At 36.9% G+C, this 27,500-nt stretch overlaps 2 protein-coding genes across 3 annotated transcripts in view; one reads left to right on the plus strand and one right to left on the minus strand.

Annotated features, from left to right (window-relative positions):
- Window positions 1–11,284, plus strand: part of LOC133563549 (adenosine deaminase-like protein) — a 20,536-nt gene extending 9,252 nt beyond the window's left edge. Inside the window, exons 5-10 of one of the 2 annotated variants that reach the window (XM_061917724.1) lie at window positions 1,304–1,385; window positions 1,951–2,081; window positions 2,945–3,025; window positions 5,533–5,671; window positions 5,747–5,847; window positions 10,899–11,284. In XM_061917724.1, coding sequence (XP_061773708.1) covers window positions 1,304–1,385; window positions 1,951–2,081; window positions 2,945–3,025; window positions 5,533–5,671; window positions 5,747–5,847; window positions 10,899–11,065 — 701 coding nt within the window. In that variant the 3' untranslated portion in view covers window positions 11,066–11,284. The remainder of the gene's footprint in view (window positions 1–1,303; window positions 1,386–1,950; window positions 2,082–2,944; window positions 3,026–5,532; window positions 5,672–5,746; window positions 5,848–10,898) is intronic. The other variant, XM_061917723.1, reaches the window with a different exon arrangement.
- The window catches only part of nat10 (N-acetyltransferase 10), a 53,110-nt gene continuing 36,834 nt past the window's right edge, over window positions 11,225–27,500 (minus strand). The window contains exons 19-29 of the mRNA XM_061917718.1: window positions 25,546–25,659; window positions 23,463–23,596; window positions 23,334–23,382; window positions 17,870–17,960; window positions 13,765–13,872; window positions 13,523–13,695; window positions 13,320–13,439; window positions 12,499–12,597; window positions 11,641–11,714; window positions 11,491–11,571; window positions 11,225–11,420 (exon numbers count right to left, since the gene is read on the minus strand). Coding sequence (XP_061773702.1) covers window positions 11,276–11,420; window positions 11,491–11,571; window positions 11,641–11,714; window positions 12,499–12,597; window positions 13,320–13,439; window positions 13,523–13,695; window positions 13,765–13,872; window positions 17,870–17,960; window positions 23,334–23,382; window positions 23,463–23,596; window positions 25,546–25,659 — 1,188 coding nt within the window. The 3' untranslated portion in view covers window positions 11,225–11,275. The remainder of the gene's footprint in view (window positions 11,421–11,490; window positions 11,572–11,640; window positions 11,715–12,498; window positions 12,598–13,319; window positions 13,440–13,522; window positions 13,696–13,764; window positions 13,873–17,869; window positions 17,961–23,333; window positions 23,383–23,462; window positions 23,597–25,545; window positions 25,660–27,500) is intronic.

Below are 27,500 nucleotides of genomic sequence, written 5' to 3' on the forward strand. Positions count from 1 at the left end.
AGGAGAAGAAAAAAAGAAACGGCAGATCAACTGGTCTAAAAAGGGTGTCTATTTAAAGGCTAGAGTATAAAATGAGTTTTAAGATGAGACTTAAATGCTTCTACTGAAAAATTATTTTTTCCAATCATTTTGGAACTTGCAAGCGTACTCCTTTTTACTCGTCGTCGCCATGTCTCTTCTTCTGCTTAGTTCTTCTTCTTCTGTTCTAATTGCCGCGCTTGACTTTGAGGTGTAACCGTTTTTATTGTCCGGCCGGAAACGGCGCCCAGTGAAGGTTGGTGTAGCAATATTGTTGTCCTGGCGGAAATCGGGAGAAATTTGTTAGAATGGTGGCCCTGGGATATTTTCGGGAGGGGCACGGAAATTCGGGACTCTCCCGGGAAAATCGGGAGGGTTGGCAAGTATGATTTCAATATCTAACATGAATTGATTATTATTGGGGTGTTTAACATTCAGTGGTCAATTGTACAGAATATGTACTGTACTGTGCAATCTACTCAGTGGCCTGGTGGTTCCATTTTCCACCCTGAGATGGGTAGGTTGTGAGTTCAAACCCCGGCCGAGTGATAGCAAAGACTACAAAAATGGGAGTCATTACCTCCCTGTTTGGCCCTCAGCATCATTGGGGGTTAAATCACCATAAATGATTCCTGGGCGTGGCCACCGCTGCTGCCCACTGCTCCCCTCACTTCCCAGGGGGTGATCAAGGGGATGGGTCGAATGCAGAAGACAATTTGAGCTCCACGTCACCAAAGAAAGAAAGTTTGTTATCATTATCATTGGGTGCATATAAGTTTACCAGTGTGGTATTGTTATGAAATACAGTATATGGCAAATAATAATTGTATCTAGATCTAAAAATATGCTATTTATTATATTGTTAATCTTTGTATTAAACATTATAGCAACAGCAGATCTTTTGGAGGACAGTCCAACACCAGCTAGCTCACCGACCCATCCTTTTTTCAAATATTTAAAATGTTCAGTTTTCCAATGGGTTTCCTGTAGAAAGACAATATCAGTAGAAAGATTGTTTGGATGCTTCAGAATTTTTCTTTGTTTCACCTCTTCATTTGCGCCTTTTACGTTCCAAGATATAATTTTCTAACATTTTCTAGTCACTGTAATTGTAGGATCTGGAAATGGTTGCTTTGGAATTTTGGGGGTGTGGCACAGAAGGAAGATGTTGACATGCAGAGTTTCAAGCACTCTTCAGAGGCAACATTTGTGTTTTAAAGTACAGTTCTCCTTTAATCGGCATATGCTTTTGAACCAACATGGGCGGATACTGTTTCTTTTTTAGGGCTGAACAAGAAGAATTATGTGGAAACCGTGATAGGAGCCATCCAGCAGTGCAAAGAGGAGGGCGTGGACATCGAGGTCAGGTAAATGTGAGCCAGTGCTAACAGGTGTTCACCGGAACCGAGGAGGATTTCATCTACATTGAAAACACTTCCTGGTGAAATCATCCATTTGAATAAGTACAGAAGTAGTAGCAGGTAGCATCTTTTTCCCACAATGCACTTCTGCCATGACCCGCCCCCGCCAAATTTGTATTGGTTGACGTGTGTGTAAAAAAACTACTTTAGGGTAATGTGTTAATAATTTCACACATAAGTCGCTCCACAGCATAAATCGCACCCCTCGCCAAACTCTGAAAAATAACTTATAATGATTTATAATCTGAAAAATACAGTAAATCATAAAAATAAAAAAAATTCAAAAAAATCAGCGTTTGTCACTGCATGTCGATTTTATGATGCACATTGGATGAAAATAATAGTTTATCCTCTTTTTTTTTTGTTTCTTAATTTCTTCAGCGAGCTTAAGTTAATGTCAAACTAAGTATGAATGAACCTTGTGATTTGACACTCTGGCAGGTTTAACATCCAACATTGTAACATTTATGAGTCACCAAGGTCCTCTTTAAGGTTTTTTTTCCCCCTAAAGGTTCCTCGTGGCCATTGACCGCAGGAATGGATCTGAGGTTGCCATGGAGACGGTGAAATTGGCTGAGGACTTCATGCTGTCCGCTGATGGGCTGGTGGTTGGACTTGACCTGAGCGGGGATCCAACGGTTTGCAAGTTGTCTATCTTTATTACATGAGCGTTTGGAGAAAAAAAGATATAAATATGAAGCATTTTTATCAAGATGTTTTTTTATAAAATGACTAAATGTCACAAGTCCTTCTTAAATTAAAGGGATTGTGTTCAGATTAGATTTTTCGACATTTAATACACTTCCTTGTTGTGTACATAACAAATAATAGTGTTTTTTAATGCCGCGTAGACCCTTTTCAAGCCGCTTTCTGACTGTCTCTTTGGGCCAGCGTGGCTCGGTTGCTGGAGCGGCCGTGCCAGCAACCTGAGGGTTCTAGGTTCAATCCCCACTTCTGCCATTCTCGTCACAGCTGTTGTGTCCGTGGGCAACACACTTCACCCACTTGCTCCCAGTGCCACCCACACTGCTTTAAAAAATCTAACTTAAAATAATGGGCTTCACTATGTAAAGCGCTTTGTCACTAGAGAAAAAAGTGCTATATAAATATAATTCACTTCATTAACAGGCGGTCTTATTTACTTCCAGGCCAAGCCCACTTTGACTGCATCTGTTCCCCGTCAGCCATAGTATGTCTACTGACGGATTTAAATTAGAACTATACGCTACTTCTTATTAGAAATGGCATCAGCGGAGGACTCTAGCATGCATGTGCATGTACGAGCCAGTCTGCCCCGCAATAAGGGGACAGAGAAAAAATAGTCACGCTTGCAAAATAAGCAGAAAGACCTTGCGTTTATTTGGAGTAACATTCAAATAGATCAGTTGTGAATTATTCCAAAAGTAAAGGATGCTTGTTGATGTATCGTGTTGGTATAAGTGCACTACTGGCAGCCGCCAGCTGTAGATGCAGTAGTTGACGGAGCACCAACTTGTTCTCCTCAGGTGGGCCACGGCAAAGACCTGCTGCCTGCCTTGCAGAGAGCCAAGAACGGTGGACTCAAGTTGTCGCTGCACCTCTCAGAAGTAAGACTTTCAAACACACACCAAGCTCAACTCATCTGTGCCGTTTGCGTCTCCAGATAATCAAATGTATAAATCAATGAACAAATATTTCTTTACTTCTAGGCAAAGTGTCCTGCACATTACATTTGTAATACATACAACTGAAAAGATTAATTGAAACTTTCTTGAACACAGGAAAAATAGCATTTGTTGCCTTTCCTCGCTTCCTAAAACTAGACTTTGCCTTGAAATATGATTGAAATCCTTCAGAAATATTATAATTTTCACATATCAATCAATCAATGTTTACTTATATAGCCCTAAATCACTAGTGTCTCAAAGGGCTGCACAAACCCACTACAACATCCTCGGTAGGCCCACATGAGGGCAAGGAAAACTCACACCCAATTATAGTTTACACTAGCTTTTTACTCAGTCCTGTTAAACAGTATCTCTCTCAATCATCCCCTCCAAAAAGTCACTCAGATTTTTCTGTACGTTGGATACTATTTCAACTATGACCAATGGGGGTTAAATGTTACCTACTTTAATATTTATTTTCAAAAGAAAATCATGGTGTGTTATTGTAATGTGTTTAATGTTGCTATTAGCACACATGCCATGTGGCTATTGATTGATTGATTGAAACTTTTATTAGTAGATTGCACAGTACAGTACATATTCCCTACAATTGACCATAAATGGTAACACCCCAATAATTTTTTCAAATTGTTTAATCAATTCCTGGTATATGTAATCTATGTACTAATTCTATGCTAGCTAGGGATGTCCCAATCTGATATTGCTATCGGGTATCGGTTCAATATCAGCAGAAATAAAAAGCACTTGATGATATCGGGTGGGTCCTAAAAGCTGGACAGTTAACATCCGGATGTTTTACAAAAAACACAATGTTGGTCTTTTCTTCTATTTTACTGAAGCCATTTCCAAAAGGTAAATATGATAGCTATAGGCTACCGGGAGCTAGCAGCTACACAACAGATAAGCACACAAGAGCACACAAGCTAAACATACAGGATACATTTTTTTAATTGAACAATATTGCAGTATAAAACAGCACATTAGTCAATATAGACAAGTATCAAATAATTATAGTTACCGTCTCCAAAGGCTATTTCAAAGTATCCAGTAACAAACGTGTCCGCAGCATTCAACTTACTGCCATGAGCTTTACTTATTTATTGTTACCACAACACTAACAACAACCCTCTTCAAAAGTGTAAATCTGTTATAAGGAAAGTGTTTTATTGTTCTCTGGGTAATTTTGTATGATCCAATATTTTTCCAACATCCCACACTACAACATTATAAAATGATGTATGATTCCTGCTGATACTGTATCGGATTAATGTTGGTACCCGCCCACGCTTAGGGCCCCAATTGCGATATTGTATCGGGATTAAAAAAGTTGCATTGAGACACTCCTAATGCTAAAAACTCAGTCATGTTATATACATATATATATATATATACATATATGTATATATATACATATATATATATATATTTATATATACCTATACATATATGTATATATATATCTACATATATGTATATATATATGTGTATATATATATATATATACGTATATGTATATATATATACATATATATCTACATATATGTATATATATATGTGTATATATATATATACGTATATGTATATATATATATACATATATGTATATATATATCTACATATATGTATATATATATGTGTATATATATATATATACGTATATGTATATATATATAATATGTATATATATAATATATATATACATATATGTATATATGTGTGTATATGTATATATATATATAAATACATATATATATGTGTGTCTGTATATATATATATATATATATGTGTGTATATATATATGTATATATATGTGTATATAGATATGTATATATATACATGATAGTGTTTGTAGTCAAAGCTAATTTACAGCACTTGTCCCCAACACCACCACCACAGATCCAACATCATTAAAATAGGTAAGTAAAAAGAATAGGGCAAAGATAAGTTGATAATAATGATAATAGTAATACAAAGTGCAAACTAGATTAAAAAACAATAATAATAACACGGACAAAGTGCAGACTAGATGAAAAAAACAATTAGTAAAAATGAGTACAAAGTAAACATGAAAATTGTAATTTTCCTGACGGAATAAATAAAGTACTATCTATCTATCTATCTAACATGAGAACATGATTGTTGCTCAACTCGCCACAGTTTTGTTGTTTTTTTGAAAGTAACAAGTGCAGATATACTTTTTAAAGAGTCAGGAAGAGTTCGATAGTTGAAAAGGCAGTCTGGGCAAAAGATGTTCTACAGAAAGGAACGCAGCAGTCACCTTTTGACGTTGCTCGGGTGCAAATTAAGAGCAAATGGCACCAATTATTAGTCAGTGGAAACAAAGGTTTGGATGACCCTGAACACAGGTGTGTGTGTCATGGAGTGTTGGCTGAGTGTGGAATAAGAGGTGACTTCAACTCCTGCAGGTGGCGTCCCAGCGCGAGGAGTCCGAGTTGCTCCTTGGTCTCCCTCCGGACAGGATCGGTCACGGCACCTTTCTACATCCCGACGTTGGCGGATCTCAGAGCCTGGTGGACAAAGTGACCAAGAACAACATCCCTCTCGGTAGGGCAAGACAGTTGACGAGCAGTCGGGCTGTTTATTGATCCTTCGACATCTCCTCACTTTTTCCCCCTCCAGAGCTCTGCTTGACTTCCAACATCAAAGGCCAAACTGTGCCGTGTTACTCCCAGCACCACTTCAAGTACTGGTACCAGTTGGGGCACCCCAGTGTCATCTGTGTGAGTTCCCACTACTTCCTGTAGCACCAGTCCTGACACACTTCTTTTCAAATCTGCTACTTTTAGAGGCACCTACCGTCAGCACTACCAGGTATCAATTCATGCCCAATCAAACTGCCATATATTGCTGCTGATGTCACGTCCACTTGCAGATTTACCAGCGGTCAAGTACTCACAGCTAAACTCCCTTTAGGTAATGTTACAAGTTTCCATGCCAACAAAGCAAAAAGAAGGCGCTCAAAAGTACAGTGAGGCTCTATTTTTCAAAAGGCGCTAGCTCGATGCTAATTTACTTTGGATTTGCTATGGACATGCTACTTGTTATCATTAGCCATTTTACATGGCAATTTTAACGCCTTCAAATTTGGTTTTTGAAAGCTGAAACTAATGTCTTGGAAGCCAACTATAGAATAATTGCAAATTAAACTCAGAGGTGTAAGAAAAGATAAAAAATGGATGATTCAGTGTTAAATTTTAAATTCAAATGTTAAATTTTTTAAACATTTATTAACATTTGAACACACAAGTTGTAGGGCTGGACTTCTCTTTGTGATGCACGACAAGATTAGATGCAGTGTATAACGATTTGGTACATTCAATGAACAAACCCATATGATTCAATACAGTGTACTAACAAATTCATAAGATTCAATACAGTGTACATACAATTTGATAAGATTCGATTCTACAGTTAACATATGTATTTATATACATACATATGAATGTATATACATACTAATGTGTATGTATGTATATACTGTACATACATGTGTATACATACCTATGTATATGCATACATACATATGTATATACATACATGAATAAATGCATACATAAAAAGTGTCGAAGCGCTTTGAGTACTTTGAAGATAGAAAAGCGCTATACCAGTACATCCCATTTCAATCAATCAATCAATGTTTACTTATATAGCCCTAAATCACTATCATTTATCATTTACTTATTTCCATACATTCATGCATACATATGTATATACATACATATGTATGTATGTACGTACGCACATACATATGTATGTATGTATACACATACATATGTACATCCATATGTATATACATACATATGGATGTATGTTTATACATATGTACATACTTGTATGTATGTAAATACTTGTATGTATGTATATACTTGTTTGTATTTATATACATATGCTTGTATGTATGTATATACATGTTTGTATGTATATATGCATGTATATATATACATATGTATGTATATATGTATGTATATACATATGTGTGTGTATATATGCATGTATATATATACATATGTATGTATATATGTATGTATATACATATGTGTGTGTATATATGCATGTATATATATACATATGTATGTATATATGCATGTATATTTATGTATGTATGTATGTACATACATATGTAAAGACATATGTATATACATATGTATGTATATACATACATATGTGTATTTGTGTATATACATATGTCTATTTGTGTATATACATACATATGTACCAATTGGGAAATATATATTGCAATAATTCCAGGAATGTAGGCTCATAAAACTTCTTTGTTTTTCTTGTCTTTATTGCACAAGATAATACAACCACACATCAGCTCTCATGTCTCTAAAACTTTTCCCAGGACAACACGAACTCTCACTTCCTGTCGATAACGTAACTTCCCTATCTCTCCCGGAAGTCCCCCCCCCCCCAGCCAAAGTTGGCTAACACCCCGTTGCCAGCCGCTACATTATACATAGTTAAATGTTATGTTGAAGAGGTTCATTTAGCCTACTGACGTGTATTTATAAATGGTTGATTTATACAGGCTAGTAAGGTAAAGTGTTGGACCTGACAACTCTTGATGGTACAATCCATATAACACGTCACAGACAACGTCACTCTATGTATATACATATGTATGTATATACTTACATTTGTATACACATACATATGTATGTATGTATTTATATACATACATAAATGTCTATATATACAAATGTATGTATATACATACATACATCTATATATGTCTTTACATACATATGTATGTATAAGAATACATATGTATGTATGTATATACATATATGTTTATACATACATATGCACATATGTGTGTATATACATACATATGTATATACATATATATATATATATATGTATATAGATACATTTGTATATACATATGTATGTATACATACATATGTATGTTTATACACATGTATGTATATGCATACATGTGCATGTATATACATACATGCTTATATATGTATGTGGATACATATGTATGTTTATACATACGTATATACATACATATGTATGTATGTATGTATATATGTATGTATGTATGTATATACTTACATTTGTATACACATACATATGTATATACATACATATATGCATGCATACACGTACATATGTATGTACATATGTATATACTTACATACGTATGTATATACATATGTATGTAAAGACATATATATGTATATGAATACATATGTATGTACATACATACATATGTATATACATACGTATGTACACACATATGTATGTATGTACATACGTATGTACACACATATGTATGTATGTACATACGTATGTATATACATATGTATGTACATACATACATACATGTATACATACATACATATGTATGTGAAAACATACATACATATGTATTCATATACATATATATGTATTTACATATGTATGTATATATGTATATACATACACATGTATGTATATACATACATATGGATTCACATATATACATGCTTATATATGCATATACATATAAGCATGTATGTATGTAAATACATATGTATAATATACATACGTACGTATGCACATACATACATACATATGTGTTTCTACACATACATACGTATGTGTATACATAAGTATATACATACATATGTATATACTTATGTACATACATACGTATGTATGTATATACATAAGTACATACATATACATGCATATGTATGTATGTATATACATATGTATGTATATACATACATATGTATGTCAATGCATACATACATATGTATTCACATATATGCTTATATATGCATATACATATACAAGCATGTATGAATGTAAATACATATGTATGTATATACATACCTACGTATGCATATACATACATATGTATATACATACATATGTATTCATATGCATATATAAGTATATACATACATATGTATATACTTATGTGTATACATATGTATGTATGTATAGGAATACATATGTATTCCTATACATACATATGTATAGGAATACATATATATGTATATACATACATATGTATGTGAAAACATACATACATATGTATGTGAAAACATACATACATATGTATATATATACATACATATGTATTCACATACATACATGCTTATATATGCATATACATATATAAGCATGTATGTATGTAAATACATATGTATGTATATATATACATATGTATGTATGTTTTCACATACATATGTATGTATGTTTTCACATACATATGTATGTGTATACATAAGTATATACATACATATGTATTCATATGAATACATATGTATATACTTATGTATATACATACGTATGTATGTACATACATAAGTACATACATACATATACATGTATGTACATACATACATACGTATGTATGTATGTATATACATACATATGTATGTAAAAACATACGTATGTATGTATGTATATACATACATATGTATGTGAAAACATACATACATACATATGTATATATATGCATACCTATGTATTCACATACATACATGCTTATATATGCATATGCATATATAAGCATGTATGTATATACATACATGCTTATATATGCATATGCATATATAAGCATGTATGTATGTACATACATGCTTATATATGCATATGCATATATAAGCATGTATGTATGTACATACATATGTATATACATACATATGTATGTATATACATACATATGTATGTATATACATACATATGTATGTATATACATACATATGTATATACATACGTATGTATATACATACACATGTATGTATGTATATACATACATATGTATGTATATACATACATATGTATATACATACGTATGTATATACATACACATGTATGTATATACATACATATGTATATACATACGTATGTATATACATACACATGTATGTATGTATATACATACATACGTATGTATATACATACATACGTATGTATATACATACATGTGTATGTATGTATATACATACACATGTGTATGTATATACATACACATGTATGTATGTATATACATACATGTGTATGTATATACATACACATGTATGTATGTATATACATACATACGTATGTATATACATACGTATGTATGTATATACATACATACGTATGTATATACATACACATGTATGTATGTATATACATACACATGTGTATGTATATACATACACATGTATGTATGTATATACATACATACATGTGTATGTATATACATACACATGTATGTATGTATGTATATACATACATACATGTGTATGTATATACATACACATGTATGTATGTATATACATACATACGTATGTATATACATACACATGTATGTATGTATATACATACACATGTATGTATGTATATACATACATACGTATGTATATACATACACATGTATGTATGTATATACATACACATGTATGTATGTATATACATACATACGTATGTATATACATACACATGTATGTATGTATATACATACATAAGTATGTATATACATACACATGTATGTATGTATATACATACACATGTATGTATGTATATACATACATACGTATGTATATACATACACATGTATGTATGTATATACATACATACGTATGTATATACATACACATGTATGTATGTATATACATACATACGTATGTATATACATACACATGTATGTATGTATATACATACACATGTATGTATATATATACGAGACGGCAGGAAGTGAAAGTGGTGAGGCAACAACAATCTTCATTTAGTGCGTGAGCTACTCACCAGGATGGTCCTTTTTTGTCCTTCTCTGTGCCAGACGGACGACAAGGGAGTCTTCAGTACAGACTTGTCCCAGGAGTATCAGCTGGCGGCGGCCACCTTCGGTCTGGACCAGCAGGCGGTGTGGGCGCTCTCCCAGCAGGCCATCGACTGCATCTTTGCACCGGACGCACTCAAGCAGCAGCTGAGACAAAAGTGGACTGAGTTACAGCCTCGGGTCCTCAAATGAGCTTTTTTTTTTTAAGACAGGCAGCTCTGCCAACGACTTACCTCATGTTCTGGTAAAGGGAAACTACTAACTCTTTTTTAATGTGCCCTAATCTTTGTAGCAATCAAGCAACACTTAATGATCAAGTCAAAGTATTTTCATTAAAAAAGGCGTCTATTTATTCTACATCATTTAATAAAGTGACATCACTTGAACCCCTTCTTTCCAGATTTGCCATGTTTGTTCTTCTTGAACTTTCCGTGCTGGACTTCCGTCTTCCTTTGCTTCCCGTGCACCACGCCGCCATTGGTCGACGCCTCCTTTCCTCCGCCCAGCTTCCTCTTCTTGTCACTGTCAGAGTGGACTCAAGTTAGTCTGCACGTCACATCAACACCCGCTGACCCCCCTGAGGCTGAGGCACCTTTTGATGCTGACCATGGCCGTGCCGCCGGCCGTCTTCAGCACCTCGTCCCATTCCTCATCGTCGCCGCGGATCTTGTACCTGGAAAAGGACAAGCACTTAATCTGGTCTCCGTCAACAAAGTCCACGTAGGAGATGTTCCACACTTACTGTTCCAGGTCAAGGTCTCTCACTTTCTCTTTGTCCTGCTTGTGTTTCTCCTCAAACTCCTTCGCCGCATCATCCTGACCAAACACACTCGCTTTTAAAAGAACATCCAGGAAAATGCCGCTTTGTTCGCTTTCTTCAAATATTTGCCTAACTTTGGAGGCTTATCTTACCTGGAACATTACCAAATTTAAAACCTCTAAAAGGTTTAGTGGCCAGATGTGTGGACAGCACTTTTTAGCTCTTATTTCCACAATTGTGTACACTACTGAATTGGGGTCTTATGGCCACTTATGTGGACACTTATACTGCCATCTGGTGGTGTCAGAAAACTATAACATACAAGTGTAAAAATAACAATTAGCCTGTCACTAAACATGAAGTACACATTTGTGTACTTATGGACTAAGTACATATCAAAAGATGATTCTTAGTTTTTATTCTAATTAGGGTCCAAAAAGAGCAAAGAGAAATACAAAAAGCATGTAAAAAAAATTAAAGCTGCAAGCAGCGATGGACGGGACCGAATACTTATAGCCATCTTTTGTATTGTAGGGGGAATTGTATCTACAACATTCCTACTGGGAGTTAGAGGCAGTGTTCTTTGTGTTTTCTTCTGAGGGGGTGCTAGAGTGCAATTTTGAGTTTTGGGGTTTGGTTTTTTGATTAGATCACAATTTTTGCCATTCCTGAAGTATGTGTCAAACATGGTGAGTTTTGAAGCTCAAAGAGGCAGCGGTATAGTAATTAATAATAATAATAAAACACTAGAAATTCAATAGGGTCCTCTGTCCCTTTTAGACATCGGTCCCTAAAAAGAGCTTGGGCCTTAAGAGGTTAAGGGTGTTTTTACAGTCTTACTAGATCGTCCTGAAGACTTAGGACAGTTGGCTCCATGCTGACGTCTTTTGTCTTCGCCATCTCTGCTTCGATGGCCTTTTCCTGAATGCTGGTAAAAACCTGCAAAAGTAAAAAAAAAAAAAAAAAAAGATGTGACTTGTGTGCTTTAAACAGTCAGCGACCATTTTTTAATCAAAAACAATCCTGAAGAAATGAAAAGCACGTATTGAACTTTGTGTGAAGATTTCAAGATTTGTTTTTCTTTCATTTAAATCCGTCAATTATAAAATACGTGATGAAAGTTTAAATGAAATAAATTCACCTTCAATGTGTCTGACCACAACTGTGCAGATGACAGATGACAGGTGACAGGTGACAGGTGACAGGTGTACAGTACAGACACACCTTCTCCTCAATCAATGTCTTTTCTTTATGTTCATGACTATTTACTTTTGTCACATCACAACTATGAATGAACATGTGGAGTTATGTACTTATTAACAAAGGTGAAATAACTGAAAACATGTTTTGTATTCTAGTTTCTTCAAAATAACCACCCTTTTCTCTGATTACTGCTTTGCACACTCTTGGCATTCTCTCTATGAGCTTCAAGTACACCTGTGAAGTAAAAACCATTGAAGCTTATCGAGAGAATGCCATTATTTGCCTGAAAATTATTAATTTAAACAAAAAATAAATAAATATATACACACACACACAATACGCTTAAAACACCAGCATGTGGTGAAAGTGCAATAATTGAAGCACAAAGTTGTGAGGGACGACTGTAGTGTAATAAAAATAGCTGCTGAATTGTGTTTGTGTGTCCTTTTATGTCTTACTTGCACAAACTTGCGCATGAGACGGTTGAAGAGCCCCAAAAGCTGCAAGCTGGGGAGGTCAATCTCCTTCTGTAGCTGCTCCACGGACTTGTGTTGCAGCCCCAAGCCCAGCAGCAGAGCCTGGAGAAGAGCGGGCAGGCACACATGAGTGTCGACACAGGCGGGGAGGAGCACAACCACATCAGGGCGGGGGGCCTTCTTACGCATTGTGCTGCCGACAAGGAGAGGTCACCCAGCTGTTTGAGGAAGAAGAGGCGTGCCACGCTGGGGACCAGGTCCATGATGAGGTGGTAGTCCACCATGCTGCGGGAGTACAGCTCCAGGCGCTTGAGGTCGTAGGGACTGAAGTGGACCGCCAGCTGCGAGCTGCTCATGGCTGCAAGGAGCAGAGACTCGGGTCAGGACCACTACGACAGGTCCGGGACGCTCTCTGCAGGGCACCTACTGCTCACGGCCTCCTTGGCGTTCTTGTTCTGCAGGATGTTGAGGGCCAAGCTGGGGGGGAAGTTGCAGAACTGGAAGGAGAGCAGGGACAGGAAGCGTCGGCGGAAATCTGGATGAGAGACAACATTTAGATATAAAATGGTATTATCTTTGATCTCCTGATGTCAGATGAAACAAAAATGGAGCTGCTTGGCCACAAGACCCAGCAATATGTTTGGAGGAGAAAAGGTGAGGCCTTTAATCCCAGGAACACCAAGCCTACTGCAAGCATGGTGGTGGTAGTATTATGCTCTGGGCCTGTTTTGCTGCTAATGGAACTGCTGCTTTACAGAGACTAACTGGGACAGTGAAAAAGGAGGATTAGCTCCAAAATGTTCAGGACAGGTTAAAATCATCAGCCCGGATGTTGGGTCTTGGGCGCAGTCGGGTGTTCCAACAGGACAATGACCCCAAACTAGGGCTGGGCGATAGAATAATTGCAAATTAAACTCAGAGGTGTAAGAAAAGAGAAAAAAATGGATGATTCAGTGTTAAATTTTGAATTCAAATGTACATTTTTTAAACATTTATTAACATTTGAACACACAAGTTGTATGGCTGGACTTCTCTTTGTGATGCACGACAAGATTAGATGCAGTGTATAACGATTTGGTACATTCAATGAACAAACCCATATGATTCAATACAGTGTACTAACAAATTCATAAGATTCAATACAGTGTACATACAATTTGATAAGATTTGATTCTACAGTTAACATATGTATTTATATACATACATATTAATGTATATACATACTAATGTGTATGTATGTATATACTGTACATACATGTATATGTATGTATGTATGTATATATACATACATTTGTATGCATATATACATATGAATGTATGTATATATACACGAATGTATACATACATATGTATATACATACATGAATAAATGCATACATAAAAAGTGTTAAAGCGCTTTGAGTACTTTGAAGATAGAAAAGCGCTATACAAGTACAACCCATTTATCATTTACTTATTTATATACATACATACATATGTATGTATGTACGTACGTATGTATATACATACGTATGTATATACATACGTATATACATATGTATGTATATACATACATATATACATATGTATGTATATACATACATATATATACATAATGTATGTATATACATACATATGTATATACGTATGTATATACACACATATATACATACATATGTATATACATACATACGTATGTATATACATGCATACGTATGTATATACATACATATGTATGTATCTATGTACGCACATATGTATGTATGTATGTACATATGTATGTATATATGTACATACATACATATGTATGTATATACATACATATGTACATCCATATGTATATACATACATATGGATATACATATGTATGTATATACATATGTATGTGCATACATATGTATATATGTATACATACATATGTATGTATGTATGTACGCACATATGTATGTATGTATGTGTGTACATATGTATGTATATATGTACGTACATCCATATGTATGTACATCCATATGTATATACATACATATGTATATACATATGTATGTGCATACATATGTATATATGTACATCCGTATGTATGTATATACATATGTATGTACATCCGCCTGCAGTCCAGACCTGTCTCCCATGGAAAATGTGTGGCGCATTATGAAGCGTAAAATACGACAGCCGAGACCCCGGACTGTTGAAGGACTGAAGCTCTACATACAACAAGAATGGGAAAGAATTCCACTTTCAAAGCTTCAACAATTAATTTCCTCAGTTCCCAAACGTTTATTGAGTGTTGTTAAAAGAAAAGGTGATGTAACACAGTGGTGAACATGCCCTTTCCCAACTACTTTGGCACGTGTTGCAGCCTAAGTTAATTATTTTTTGTAAAAAAAAAAAAAGTTTATGAGTTTGAACATCAAATATGTTGTCTTTGTAGCATATTCAACTGAATATGGGTTGAAAAGGATTTGCAAATCATTGTATTCTGTTTAAATTTACATCTAACACAATTTCCCAACTCATATGGAAACAGAGTTTGTATGTATGTATGTAGAAGTGTCTGGTTGTATCTGCTGCTTTAATGTCTTTAATGTCCTCTGTGTTCTTTGATGTTTGATGTTTCCCTCTTACACTATGGCTATGAGTTGTTGTTTTTTTTCCCTTGGCCTCAGTCTGCACCCCCACTCCAGGGCCTAGGCTAAGACCAATTTTTTTTTCTTTTATTTTAATCTTCTATTTTTTTTGTACCACCCCCCCCCCCCCCCCCCCCTTTTTTGTAAGGGGCGCTGGAAGCCGACAGACCCGTCAGCGATCCTGTCTGTCTCCCTGTAATGTTTGTCTGATCTTGAATGGGATTGTGCTGAAAATTGTAATTTTCCTGAAGGAACTCTCCTGACGGAATGAATAAAGTACTATCTAATCTAATCTAATGTATGTATATATATATATATATATATATATATATACATATATATATATATATATACATATATATATATATATATATATATATATATATATATATATATATATATATATATATATATATATATATATATATATATATATATATATATATATATATATATATATATATATATATATATATATAATGTCTACAATTTCTTTGTGTGAGGCTGCCTGAAGGAAAATGGTATTAAGATTCTCACGGCTAAATTCGCACGTTTTTTTTGGATGTGTAAGGTTGCATTTCATGATTTAACTCTGCGTCCATGTGAACATCGACTGCTTGCACCCGACAACATACATGCGTGGCTGTGGAGTGTCCGCCCTGAGATGGGTAGGTCCTGCGTTCAAACTCCAGCCGAGTCATACCAAAGACTAATAAAAAAATGGGAGCCGTTACCTCCCTGCTTGGCACTCAGCATCAAGGCTTGGAATTGGGGGTTAAATCACCAAAAGTGATTCCCGGGCGCGGCCACCGCTGCTGCTCACTGCTCCCCTCACCTCCCAGGGGGTGATCAAGGGTGAAGGGTCAAATGCAGAGGATAGTTTCACCACACCTAGTGTGTGTGTGACAATCATTGCTACTTTAACTTTTAATTTAATAAACTAATTACCACATCATCAGCATGATTTGTTGTCCTGTTATGTGTACTCTGACACTTTTGTGTACTAAATAACTAGAGGATGGTTGTTGTTGGAATAATTATCACACAACTCTTACGCTTAAAGGCAAATAACTTGTTATCTTCCACTGCAAGTTAGGAGTTGCCTCGCTGCAGAGCTGTTTGTGTCTTTCAGCCTGCTAACAGCCAAGTACCTCAACGCGGAGACCGGGCGAAATCACCTGGCTTGGCACATTTCCATTCTGAATAATTACATATTGTGTCTACTGGAGCTGCTTGCGTAATATGTGACCCCTCCCTTTGGAAGCAGCTTCAGCGATGTAACGAGGGAAGTCCTGAATAAAATGGGGTGAGGGGAATGGGGGCTGTACCTCAGAGCATGGAGGGAGACTGTAACTGAGTGTGCAGCTCCAGGCGTTCTCCTCATGAGCAAAATTGAAATCTGTCTCTGCTTTCTTCTTGTTCTGTTTAATAAAAAGTTCGGTGCTTAAACCTGACCTTTCTTTTGTCAGTAAAGTACCTTTCCTGACAAAGTATCATTGACCCTGACTTTCTGCTTTGTTAAAAAATAAAAATAAAGAAAACATAAAAATAATACTTCAATGGGAAATACTAAACGAGGAAAGCATATTCAAATTATATTAAAAGACAAAGTGATCACTGCAAACTTGTGTGTTTTTCAACTCAGTTCCCTCAAACTGGAATGCACGCCACTTTTCTCGTCGTCTTTCCTAAAATCTTGCACTCTCCCGCCCTTCTTGGTTACCCCTTGAGGAACCCCTTCATTTTTGTGATTTGAAGGCTTCGTACAGCCGAAAACAAGGCAAGGGTTGGGCGTTGTTCTTCGAGAAAGGCCAAATGGCACCGAGTACTCATTGAGCACAGGTGCTGGCTGGACCACCGCGCATAGCTAATGAGGCGGTTGTGATGTCATTTGAAATTGTAGCGGTAAGACAGGATGTGAATACTGACCTTGCCAGAATGCAGACAGCCACGGGCTCTGCTCCTCTTCGGTGGTCAGCTCCTTCAGCATCACACACGAGTGCTCTCCCGTCAGGTCGTTCTACAAGAAGAACAAGCATCAATACGAGTGTCTGCTGTGGATAGAAAATAGTCGCTTCCACTTCTTGTCGATAAATTAAAGCTGTGTTTTGACTGGCACACTTCCACTCACACTTCCGGGAGAGGGGCTAAAGTGAAATAATGGTGGTTGAGGAGAAATGTGTAGCATTGGAAAATAGGTATGGTCAAATTAGTGATTGTGATCGTCATTTTTGATACAAGACAACCTGTCACAATGTGCTCTCTACCAACTCATGCAATTCCATAATTACTGTCGGAATAATTGTATATAAGTTATCACACAACATCTTTTCCTATGAGCTGAGGTCGCTCTGCGAGAAGACAAAGGCGGTCTTTAATCTTAGCCGCTTGTAAACTTCCACTGTGTGCAATTGAATGCGACGTGGAGGTGTCGGTTTCTTTGATGAGGTCTGCACAGCAGAGAGGGGTCAAACCCGACACCGCTCCAGACACCTTTTCTTTGAACTGTTTATGACCGAGTGTGGCAGATGTTTATGTCAGTAGCTGCAGCTATGTAATCGGAAAATGCCCAAATAAATATAGAGGCGTGGTGCTCCCTCCTCAGAGCGGTGGTGTGACGCTGTACGAGGGTGCAGGCACACATGCGCTCTCCTCATGAGTTAAATCAAAAGCTGTCTGTTTAATTCCTTGCTTGTTGTCTCGTTTAATAGAAAGTTCGGTGTTGGAACCTGACAATAAGTGCGTATAAGCGTTCACACTGTACGTTTTTTACAGATAAATACAGTGCACTGCCAAATGTTGCGCAAAACTGCAACCATCGAGCTAACAGCACTCTCAATTAGGGCTGGGCGATAATATTGAATATACTCGATATATCGCAGGTTTGTCTCTGTACAATAGAGAAAATGACTGTTTTGTGAGTATTATATGTTCTCACGCATTTGCTTTCAGCTGCGGGCATTACACTGCAGGCTTTTCTCACTCTTTCTTGTCTCTCCTCCCATAGACTTAAAACAAGCGCACCTTCTTACAAACTCCGTTTCCATATGAGTTGGGAAATTGTGTTAGATGTAAATATAAACAGAATACAATGATTTGCAAATCCTTTTCAAGTCATATTCAGTTGAATATGCTACAAAGACAACATATTTGATGTTCAAACTCATAAACTTTATTTTTTTTGCATATAATCATTAACTTTAAAATTTGATGCCAGCTCCACGTGACAGAGAAGTTGGGAAGGGTGGCAATAAATACTGATAAAGTTGAGGAATACGCATCAAACACTTATTTGGAACATCCCACAGGTGTGCAGGCTAATTGGGAACAGGTGGGTGCCATGATTGGGTATAAAAGCAGCTTCCATGAAATGCTAAGTAATTCACAAACAAAGATAGGATAAGCTGTCGTACTTTAGGTTTCATAATGCACCACACATTTTCCATGGGAGACATGTCAGGACTGCAGGCAAGCCAGGAAAGTACCTGCACTCTTTTACTACGAAACCACGCTGTTATAACGTGTGGCTTGGCATTGTCTTGCTGAAATAAGCAGGGGCGTCCATGATAACGTTGCTTGGATGACAACATATGTTGCTCCAAAACCTGTATGGACCATTCAGCATTAATGGTGCCTTCACAGATGTGTAAGTTACCCATGCCTTGGGCACTAATACACCCCCATACCATCACTGATGTGTAAGTTACCCATGCCTTGGGCACTAATAGACCCCCATACCATCACACATGCTGGCTTTTGAACTTTGCGCCTAGAACAATCTGGATGGTTACTTTCCTCTTTGTTCTGGAGGACACCACGTCCTCTGTTTCCAAATATAATTTGAAATGTGGACTTGTCAAACCACAGAACACTTTTCCACTTTGCATCAGTCCATCTTAGATGAGCTCGGGCCCAGCCAAGCCAGCGGCGTTCCTTGGTGTTGTTGATAAATGGGTTTGGCTTTGCAAAGTAGAGTTTTAACTTGGACTTACAGATGTAGCGACCAACTGTAGTTACTGACAGTGGTTTTATGAAGTGTTCCTGAGCCCATGTGGTGATATCCTTTACACACAGATGTCAGCTTTTGATGTAGTACGGCCTGAGGGATCAAAAGTCCGTAATATCATCGCTTTCGTGCAGTGATTTCTCCAGATTCTCTGAACCTTTTGATGATTTTACGGACCATAGATGGTAAAATCCCTAAATTCCTTGCAATAGTTCGTTGAGAAATGTTCTAAAACTGTTCGACAATTTGCTTACAAAGCGGTGACCCTCACCCCATTCTTGTTTGTGAATGACTTAGCATTTCATGGAAGCTGCTTTTATACCCAATCATGGCACCCACCTGTTCCCAATTAGCCTGCACACCTGTGGGATGTTCCAAATAAGTGTTTGATGAGCATCCCTCAACTTTATCAGTAATTATTGCCACCTTTCCCAACTTCTTTGTCACGTATTGCTGGCATCAAATTCTAAAGTTAATGATTATTTGAAAAATAAAAAATGTTTATGAGTTTGAACATCAAATATGTTGTCTTTGTAGCATATTCAACTGAATATGGGTTGAAAGGGATTTGCAAATCATTGTATTCTGTTTATATTTACATCTAACACAATTTCCCAACTCATATGGAAACAGGGTTTGTATATACGTCACATACTGTCGCGCATGAAACGTCATACGCCCTCGCATTGGCAAAGTTAGCTGTGATGCTAGCGGAGCGAGCTGTAATATGAGAGAAAGAAGGTGCGAATCTGGTAACAAATGAAGGAATGATTAATTTCCGAGAAAAAACAGCAGGGCGTCCATTGTCTGGCGGTGGTTTGGCTTAGAGCGGGAAAATGTTGAACAGACGACCGTAATACGTCAAGTTTGCGGCAAAAGCGTTGCTACAAAAAGTAGCATTACTGCTAATTTGTAGCATCATTTGAAAAGTCACCCGCTAGAGAATGCAGACTGCTTGAAACTCTGCATGTCAACATCTCCGTTCGGCGCCACACCAACAAAATGCCCAACCAACCATTTCCACATCAACACCGTATGAAAAAAATAGTGAACAACATAAAGAGATAACGTCCGGAGGAACCTACCACATAGTGAAGGACATACACGGTTTGATTTCCTATTATGCAGGTCATTTTTATTTTACATTTATTGAAATATCTTGTGTGACATCATGCACAAAAGTGCACTTTATTTGTTTTAAACTATTGTAGTGGCGTTATGTACAAAAAGTGCACTTTAATGTAGTGTTGTTTTGATATGTCATCTTAGTGACATCATGCACAAAAGTGCACTCATAGCTTGTTTTAAAATGTCTGACAATCTTGCACTTTCTGTTTTGAAATGACATGAATGTTTGTGCCACTGCTTAATAACTGTTTAATAAATACCTTTTTGGTAAATTGACTTAGTTGTGATTTCCCTCTCTGCATGAAAGTTTAAAAGTAGCATATATGAATGCAGTATGAAGAAGAATGTTTGAATGTAGACACATAGAATCATCATACTGCTGTGATTATATGCATCAAGTGTTCATTCAAGGCTAAGGCAAAATATGGAGATATATATGCTGTATCGGCACATGGCCTAAAAATATGGAGATATTAATAAAAGGCCGTATCGCCCAGCCCTACTTCAACTTTCTGCTTCATGCCCTTGATTTAATGAATTATTGAGACCACAAGGTGTTTCCAAAACACAAATTAACACACCACTTCAAGAGCATAAATCTTTCATAAGTTTAGAGTTTTTCATACCAACCATTGTTCTCTCTTCCACTAATATTACTTGATCCAACCTTTAATAGATGTACTTTTAAGCCATAAGGTTAGTGTTTTCTATGAGTAATTTCACTTGAGTAGACCTTTTCTAACATCCAATACTACAAAATAATAAAAGCTTGTGCTTGAGATAAATGTTGTTCATACACACCATTGTTTGAGTAATTTCACTTGATCAAACCCTTTGTAACATTCCACACCACAAAATAATAAATTATTAAACAACAATCTTTGCTGATATCGCACTGCAAAAACTAAAATCTAATAGATGAAATATCTCAAATAAGGCTGATATTTGCTTATTTTCTGTCTGATAAGATAATTCTTCTCACTAAGCAGATTTTATGTTAAGTGTTTTACTTGTTTTAAGGGTTTTGGTCTTAAATGATGTAAGATATTACAGCTTGTTGCTGAGATATGATGAGCTATATTGAGTAAAACATGCTTGAAACTAGAAGATCAAGTGTTGCAAAGCTGTATCATCAATACTCAAGTATTAAACTGCTTCTTAAAGTAAAAATTTCTTATTTCAAATCATGACTTTGACACAAATGTCTCTAATAATTAAAACAGATGACAGCCAAATGGACTTTGCTGTTTTATTTTCAATTAAACAGTAGAAAGTACACACTCATATAGTAGTACAGTTGGCACAGTACAGCTAACTGACAGTTAATATTTCAATATTTAACATTTCAAACAATTTTGAACAAAAATAGTTCATGCACATTCAGATAAATTCTTCAAAATTACAATTTAATAAAAATTTGGCCGGGGGCCGGACTGTAAATAATATTCCTTGCGCACTAATTGACTGAACGAGGCCGCACTTGGCACGATGATGTCATGTTATGGACGGGAAAATGCATGTTTAGAGCATATGATTAGCCTGAGTGGCAAGGAGACCCCAAGAGGAACAAGCGGTTGCCTTGTTGCTTTTCCATTAAGAAAAAGACACTAGTTTTAGTATAAGATTGCAATTGTCAAGAAATGTATGTTATGTCAAGGTAATGGCACTAGAATTTCAGAACATTTAAGAACATTTTTCAACATACTGAGCAAAAAGGTCTCATATTTGTTTTTTCTATCAAGAAAAGTGCACTTGTTATTAGTGTGAGTATACTTATTTTGAAAAGGTATTTTTGGGTTCATTGAGCTGGACTAATTGTACTTGTTTTGGAAAGTCTTGACAAGCTAAATGTTCTTCTTCTATTTGGCAGATCATTTTGCTTAGTTCAAGTAAAATACCCCTCATTTTTGTATTTTTTTTCTTGTTTTTGAACACTGACTGTTTGCAGTGCGTATCGGATTTCTATTGAGCTCGGCCAACACTCATGGCTCCAATATCGGTATTGTTTCGGGGGTAAACATCGAACTGGAACGCCCCAAGAGAGAACACGACTAATGACTTGAAGGTCATTAATTGACTGCGGTTGTCTTTTCAAGTGTCAGATTGGACATAATGCACATGACAGCTGATGGGTGATTTGCTTAAAACTCAACTGGTGTGGTGGAAATTACTTTAAAGAGCAGAGTGGGTGAAGTGTGCATTATGGAACATATCTTGTTGACTTAAAAAGTAGAAAGAGAAAAAAAATAGATAACTCACAGGTGTTTGTCTTAAGTAGACTGGAGTATAACCTGCTTTCTTCCAGAACCTGTCAGATTGCAAAAGACAAAAACGACATAAGAAAACACAGAAGAAGACATGCCTTCCTCCACGCTGACACGGACTCACTTGAGCAGCTGTGTGGTGAGGCCGTAGGAGACTCCTAAATAGTCCAGTCGCTCAGCTGGTCTCTCACTCAGTTTCAGCAAGAGAGGCGGGAGTTCCTTACGTGGAGTAACCACTTCCTCCAGGAGCGTGACTGCCTGCCATTTCAAAGACAACATGGTCGGTGTCTCCTTTTATTCCTCTTACAGTGCGACATGAATTACAGTCCAACCTTGTAGACTGAACTGTAATTCAGGACAAACCCGCCGGGCTTTCTGCTGGACCACACCTGAACCCTGGAACGCTCTCACCGACCATCTTCGAGCACCACAGGAAGGGACTAAAAACCCACCTTTTTAGCACAGATTTTATCTAATTTTTCTGCCTTCTTGTTTTTAAATACACTGCTTGCCTGTTTTATCAAGTGATTTCATGCTTTTATTTCTATTTTTATCTATGTTTGTGTTTTATCTAGTGTGTATCTAGTGTGTGTCATGATTTCATTTCTATTTTCATTTTTTATTTTATATTCTAACTTTCTATTTTTATTTCCATCCATCCATTTACTACTGCTTGTCCCTTTTGGGGACGCTGGAGCCTATCTCAGCTGCATTCGGGAGGAAGGCGGTGTACACCCTGGACAAGTCGCCACCTCATCACAGGGCCAACACAGATAGACAACATTCACACACTAGGGACCATTTAGTGTGGCCAATCAACTTATCCCCTTTATTTTTTTTATTTTTATACTTTGTAGCACTGAGATTTTAACAAATGTAAAGTGCGTTACAAATGTAATTCATTATTTATTATTGTTTTTATAAGCACTGCTTGCCTATCTGTTTTACCCAGTGCTTTCATGTTTTTATTTCTATTTGTTCTATGTTTTTAAGTTTTATTTAGTGTTTTTCATGTTATTTCTATTTAACTTTTCTATTATATATTCAAACTTTTTTTTTTACCTTTCTTTTTATACTTTGTAGCACTTTGAGATTTTAACAAATGTAAAGTGCGTTACAAATGTAATTCATTATTTATTATTGTTTTTATAAGCACTGCTTGCCTATCTGTTTTATCCAGTGCTTTCATGTTTTTATTTCTATTTGTTCTATGTTTTTAAGTTTTATTTAGTGTTTTTCATGTTATTTCTATTTAACTTTTCTATTATATATTCAAACTTTTTTTTTTACCTTTCTTTTTATACTTTGTAGCACTTTGAGATTTTAACAAATGTAAAGTGCATTACAAATGTAATTAATTATTATTCTTATTATTATCCAACCTCCCTTTTTGTTAATTATCCGTTCTAAATGGTTTAACAAAAAACAAATAGTAAGAAAACTGAAGCAATAAGAAACAAATTAAATCCAATTACTATGTTCTCATCATTCATCTTCTTCCGCTTATCAGAGGTCGGGTCGCGGGGGCAGCAGCCTAAGCAGGGAAGCCCAGACTTCCCTCGCCCAAGTCACTTCGTCCAGCTCTTCCCGGGGGATCCAAGGCGTTCCCAGGCCAGCCGGGAGACATAGTCTTCCCACGTGTCCTGGGTCTTCCCCGTGGCCTCCTACCGGTCGGACGTGCCCCGCCACCCGGCGAAGGAAACTCATTTGGGCCGCTTGTACCTGTGAGTTTGTCCTTTCGGTCGAGACCCAAAGCTTATGACCATAGGTGAGGATGGGAACATAGTTCGACCGGTAAATTGAGAGTTTTGCCTTCCGGCTCAGCTCCTTCTTCACCACAACGGATCGATACAGCGTCCGCATTACTGAAGACGCCGCACCGATCCGCCTGTCGATCACGCCATCCACTCTTCCCTCACTCGTGAACAAGACTCCTAGGTACTTGAACTCCTCCACTTGGGGCAGGGTCTCCTCCCCAACCCGGAGATGGCACTCCACCCTTTTCCGGGCGCGAATCATGGACTCTGACTTGGAGGTGCTGATTTTCATCCCATTCACACTCGGCTGCGAACTGATTCAGTGAGAGCTGAAGATCCTGGCCAGATGAAGCCATCAGGACCACATCAGCCACAAAACCGGAAAATAACCATGTCGGTATAAAATAAAAACAATGTTTGACTGTACTGTCGTGCATTTGTTTGGAGTACCTCACTGCTGACTGTGGTAATTTCGTTGTTCTTTGTGTCGTTCTCATCAAGAGTGGGAAACTTGCCCTCGTAGTACATCTGCAGCAGTTGGAGCGCTCGCGAACCATAGCCCATCTGGGGGAGAGAGGTCAGAGGTCTCTGATGTTGGATCTGAGAGAAGGCCTGCTTTGTTCTACTTTATCATACAGGTGTAGGGCTGGGCGATATGGTCTTTTATTAATATCTCGATATTTTTAGGCCATGTCACGATACAGCATATATATCTCCATATTTTGCCTTAGCCTTGAATGAACACTTGATGCATATAATCACAGCAGTATGATGATTCTATGTGTCTACATTCAAACATTCTTCATACTGCATTCATATATGCTACTTTTAAACTTTCATGCAGAGAGGGAAATCACAACTAAAAGTGTATTTATGAAACAGTTATCAAGCAGTGGCACAAACATTCATGTCATTTCCAAAACAGAAAGTGCAAGATTGTCAGAGACATTTTAAAACAAGCTATGAGTGCACTTTTGTGCATGATGTCACTAGGATGACATATCAAAACAACACTAAATTAAAGTGCACTTTTTGTACAGAACGCCACTACAATAGTTTAAAACAAATAAAGTGCACTTTTGTGCATGATGTCACACAAGATATTTCAATAAGTGTCAAATAAAACTGAGCTGCATGACAGGAAATCAAATAGTGTATGTCCTTCACTATGTGGTCGGTTACTGCGGACGTTATCTCCTTTGATTGTTGATAGGGGTGTAACGGTACATGTATTTGTATTGAACCGTTTCGGTACGGGGGTTTCGGTCCGGTTCGGAGGTGTATCAAACGAGTCTGTAAGCTTAAGTCTTAACAAGCTGCTCTGCTTTCTGCCTCTGGTCTGAGCACCCACACAACCATCTGATTGGTTACATACAAAGCCAATCAGCAGTGCGTATTCAGAGCGATGTAGTCAATGCGGATAGATGTTTAGCAGCGGACAGCGTACTCTCCCCAAATTATACTAAACACTTCCAAGTCACGACTACTACTAGCATCACTATAAGCCCGTTGACCTTATAGAAAACTTAAACTGCAGCTCAGCTCGCTCGCAGTTCTGGCTTAAAGGTGAAGGCTAATTAGCTTTTAGCGTAACGTTAGCTCATTTTGCTGTGTGTGTGTGTGTGTGTGTGTGTGTGTGTGTGTGTGTGTGTGTGTGTGTGTGTTAGGGGCAGCAAAGCCTTGTCTGTCTGTTATTTCACATGAACTAATATGAACTCCATGGTGTTCAGGGATGAATAGTCTCTCCTATTGCTATTGTACTATTTTTCAGCTATAGTTACATGGATCATTAGTAATGTAGCAGCCTAGTTTTGAATGGCAGGGTCCCTGCTATCACATGCTGACAAAAATATAACATTTACATAATAAAAATCAAGGCTTCCCAAATGCTGTAATAAATTAAGCATGACTAGTTGACTTGAAACTGTTTAATGTTGCACTTTTTATATGTAGAAGAAAGGTTTTGTCATTTCATTTAATCAAAGCAACAACTTCAGGAAGTTTAATGTGGATTAACGTGGGCAGAATTATTATAGTGTTCCAAATGTTAAAAGGATGAAGCCTTTGTTTACAAATATGGTAGATAAATAACCAAAAAAATGTATATTCTGTTGTTTTCTTACTGTACCGAAAATGAACCGAACCGTGACCTCTACACCGAGGTACGTACCGAACCGAAATTTTTGTGTACCGTTACACCCGTAGTTGTAGATTATTTTTTTCATACGGTGTTGATGTGGAAACGGTTTCTTGGGCATTTTGTTGGGTGTGGCACTGGCCGGAGATGTTGACATGCGGAGTTTCAAGCACTCTTCATTCTCTAGTGGGTGACACATTGCTTAAGATGTGTACACACATACAGGCAATCGGGCTGAGTTCCAAAAGCCATAGGTGTTATGTAACTG

Source organism: Nerophis ophidion, linkage group LG12, assembly GCF_033978795.1.
Source record: "Nerophis ophidion isolate RoL-2023_Sa linkage group LG12, RoL_Noph_v1.0, whole genome shotgun sequence".
Taxonomy (NCBI): Eukaryota; Metazoa; Chordata; class Actinopteri; order Syngnathiformes; family Syngnathidae; genus Nerophis; species Nerophis ophidion.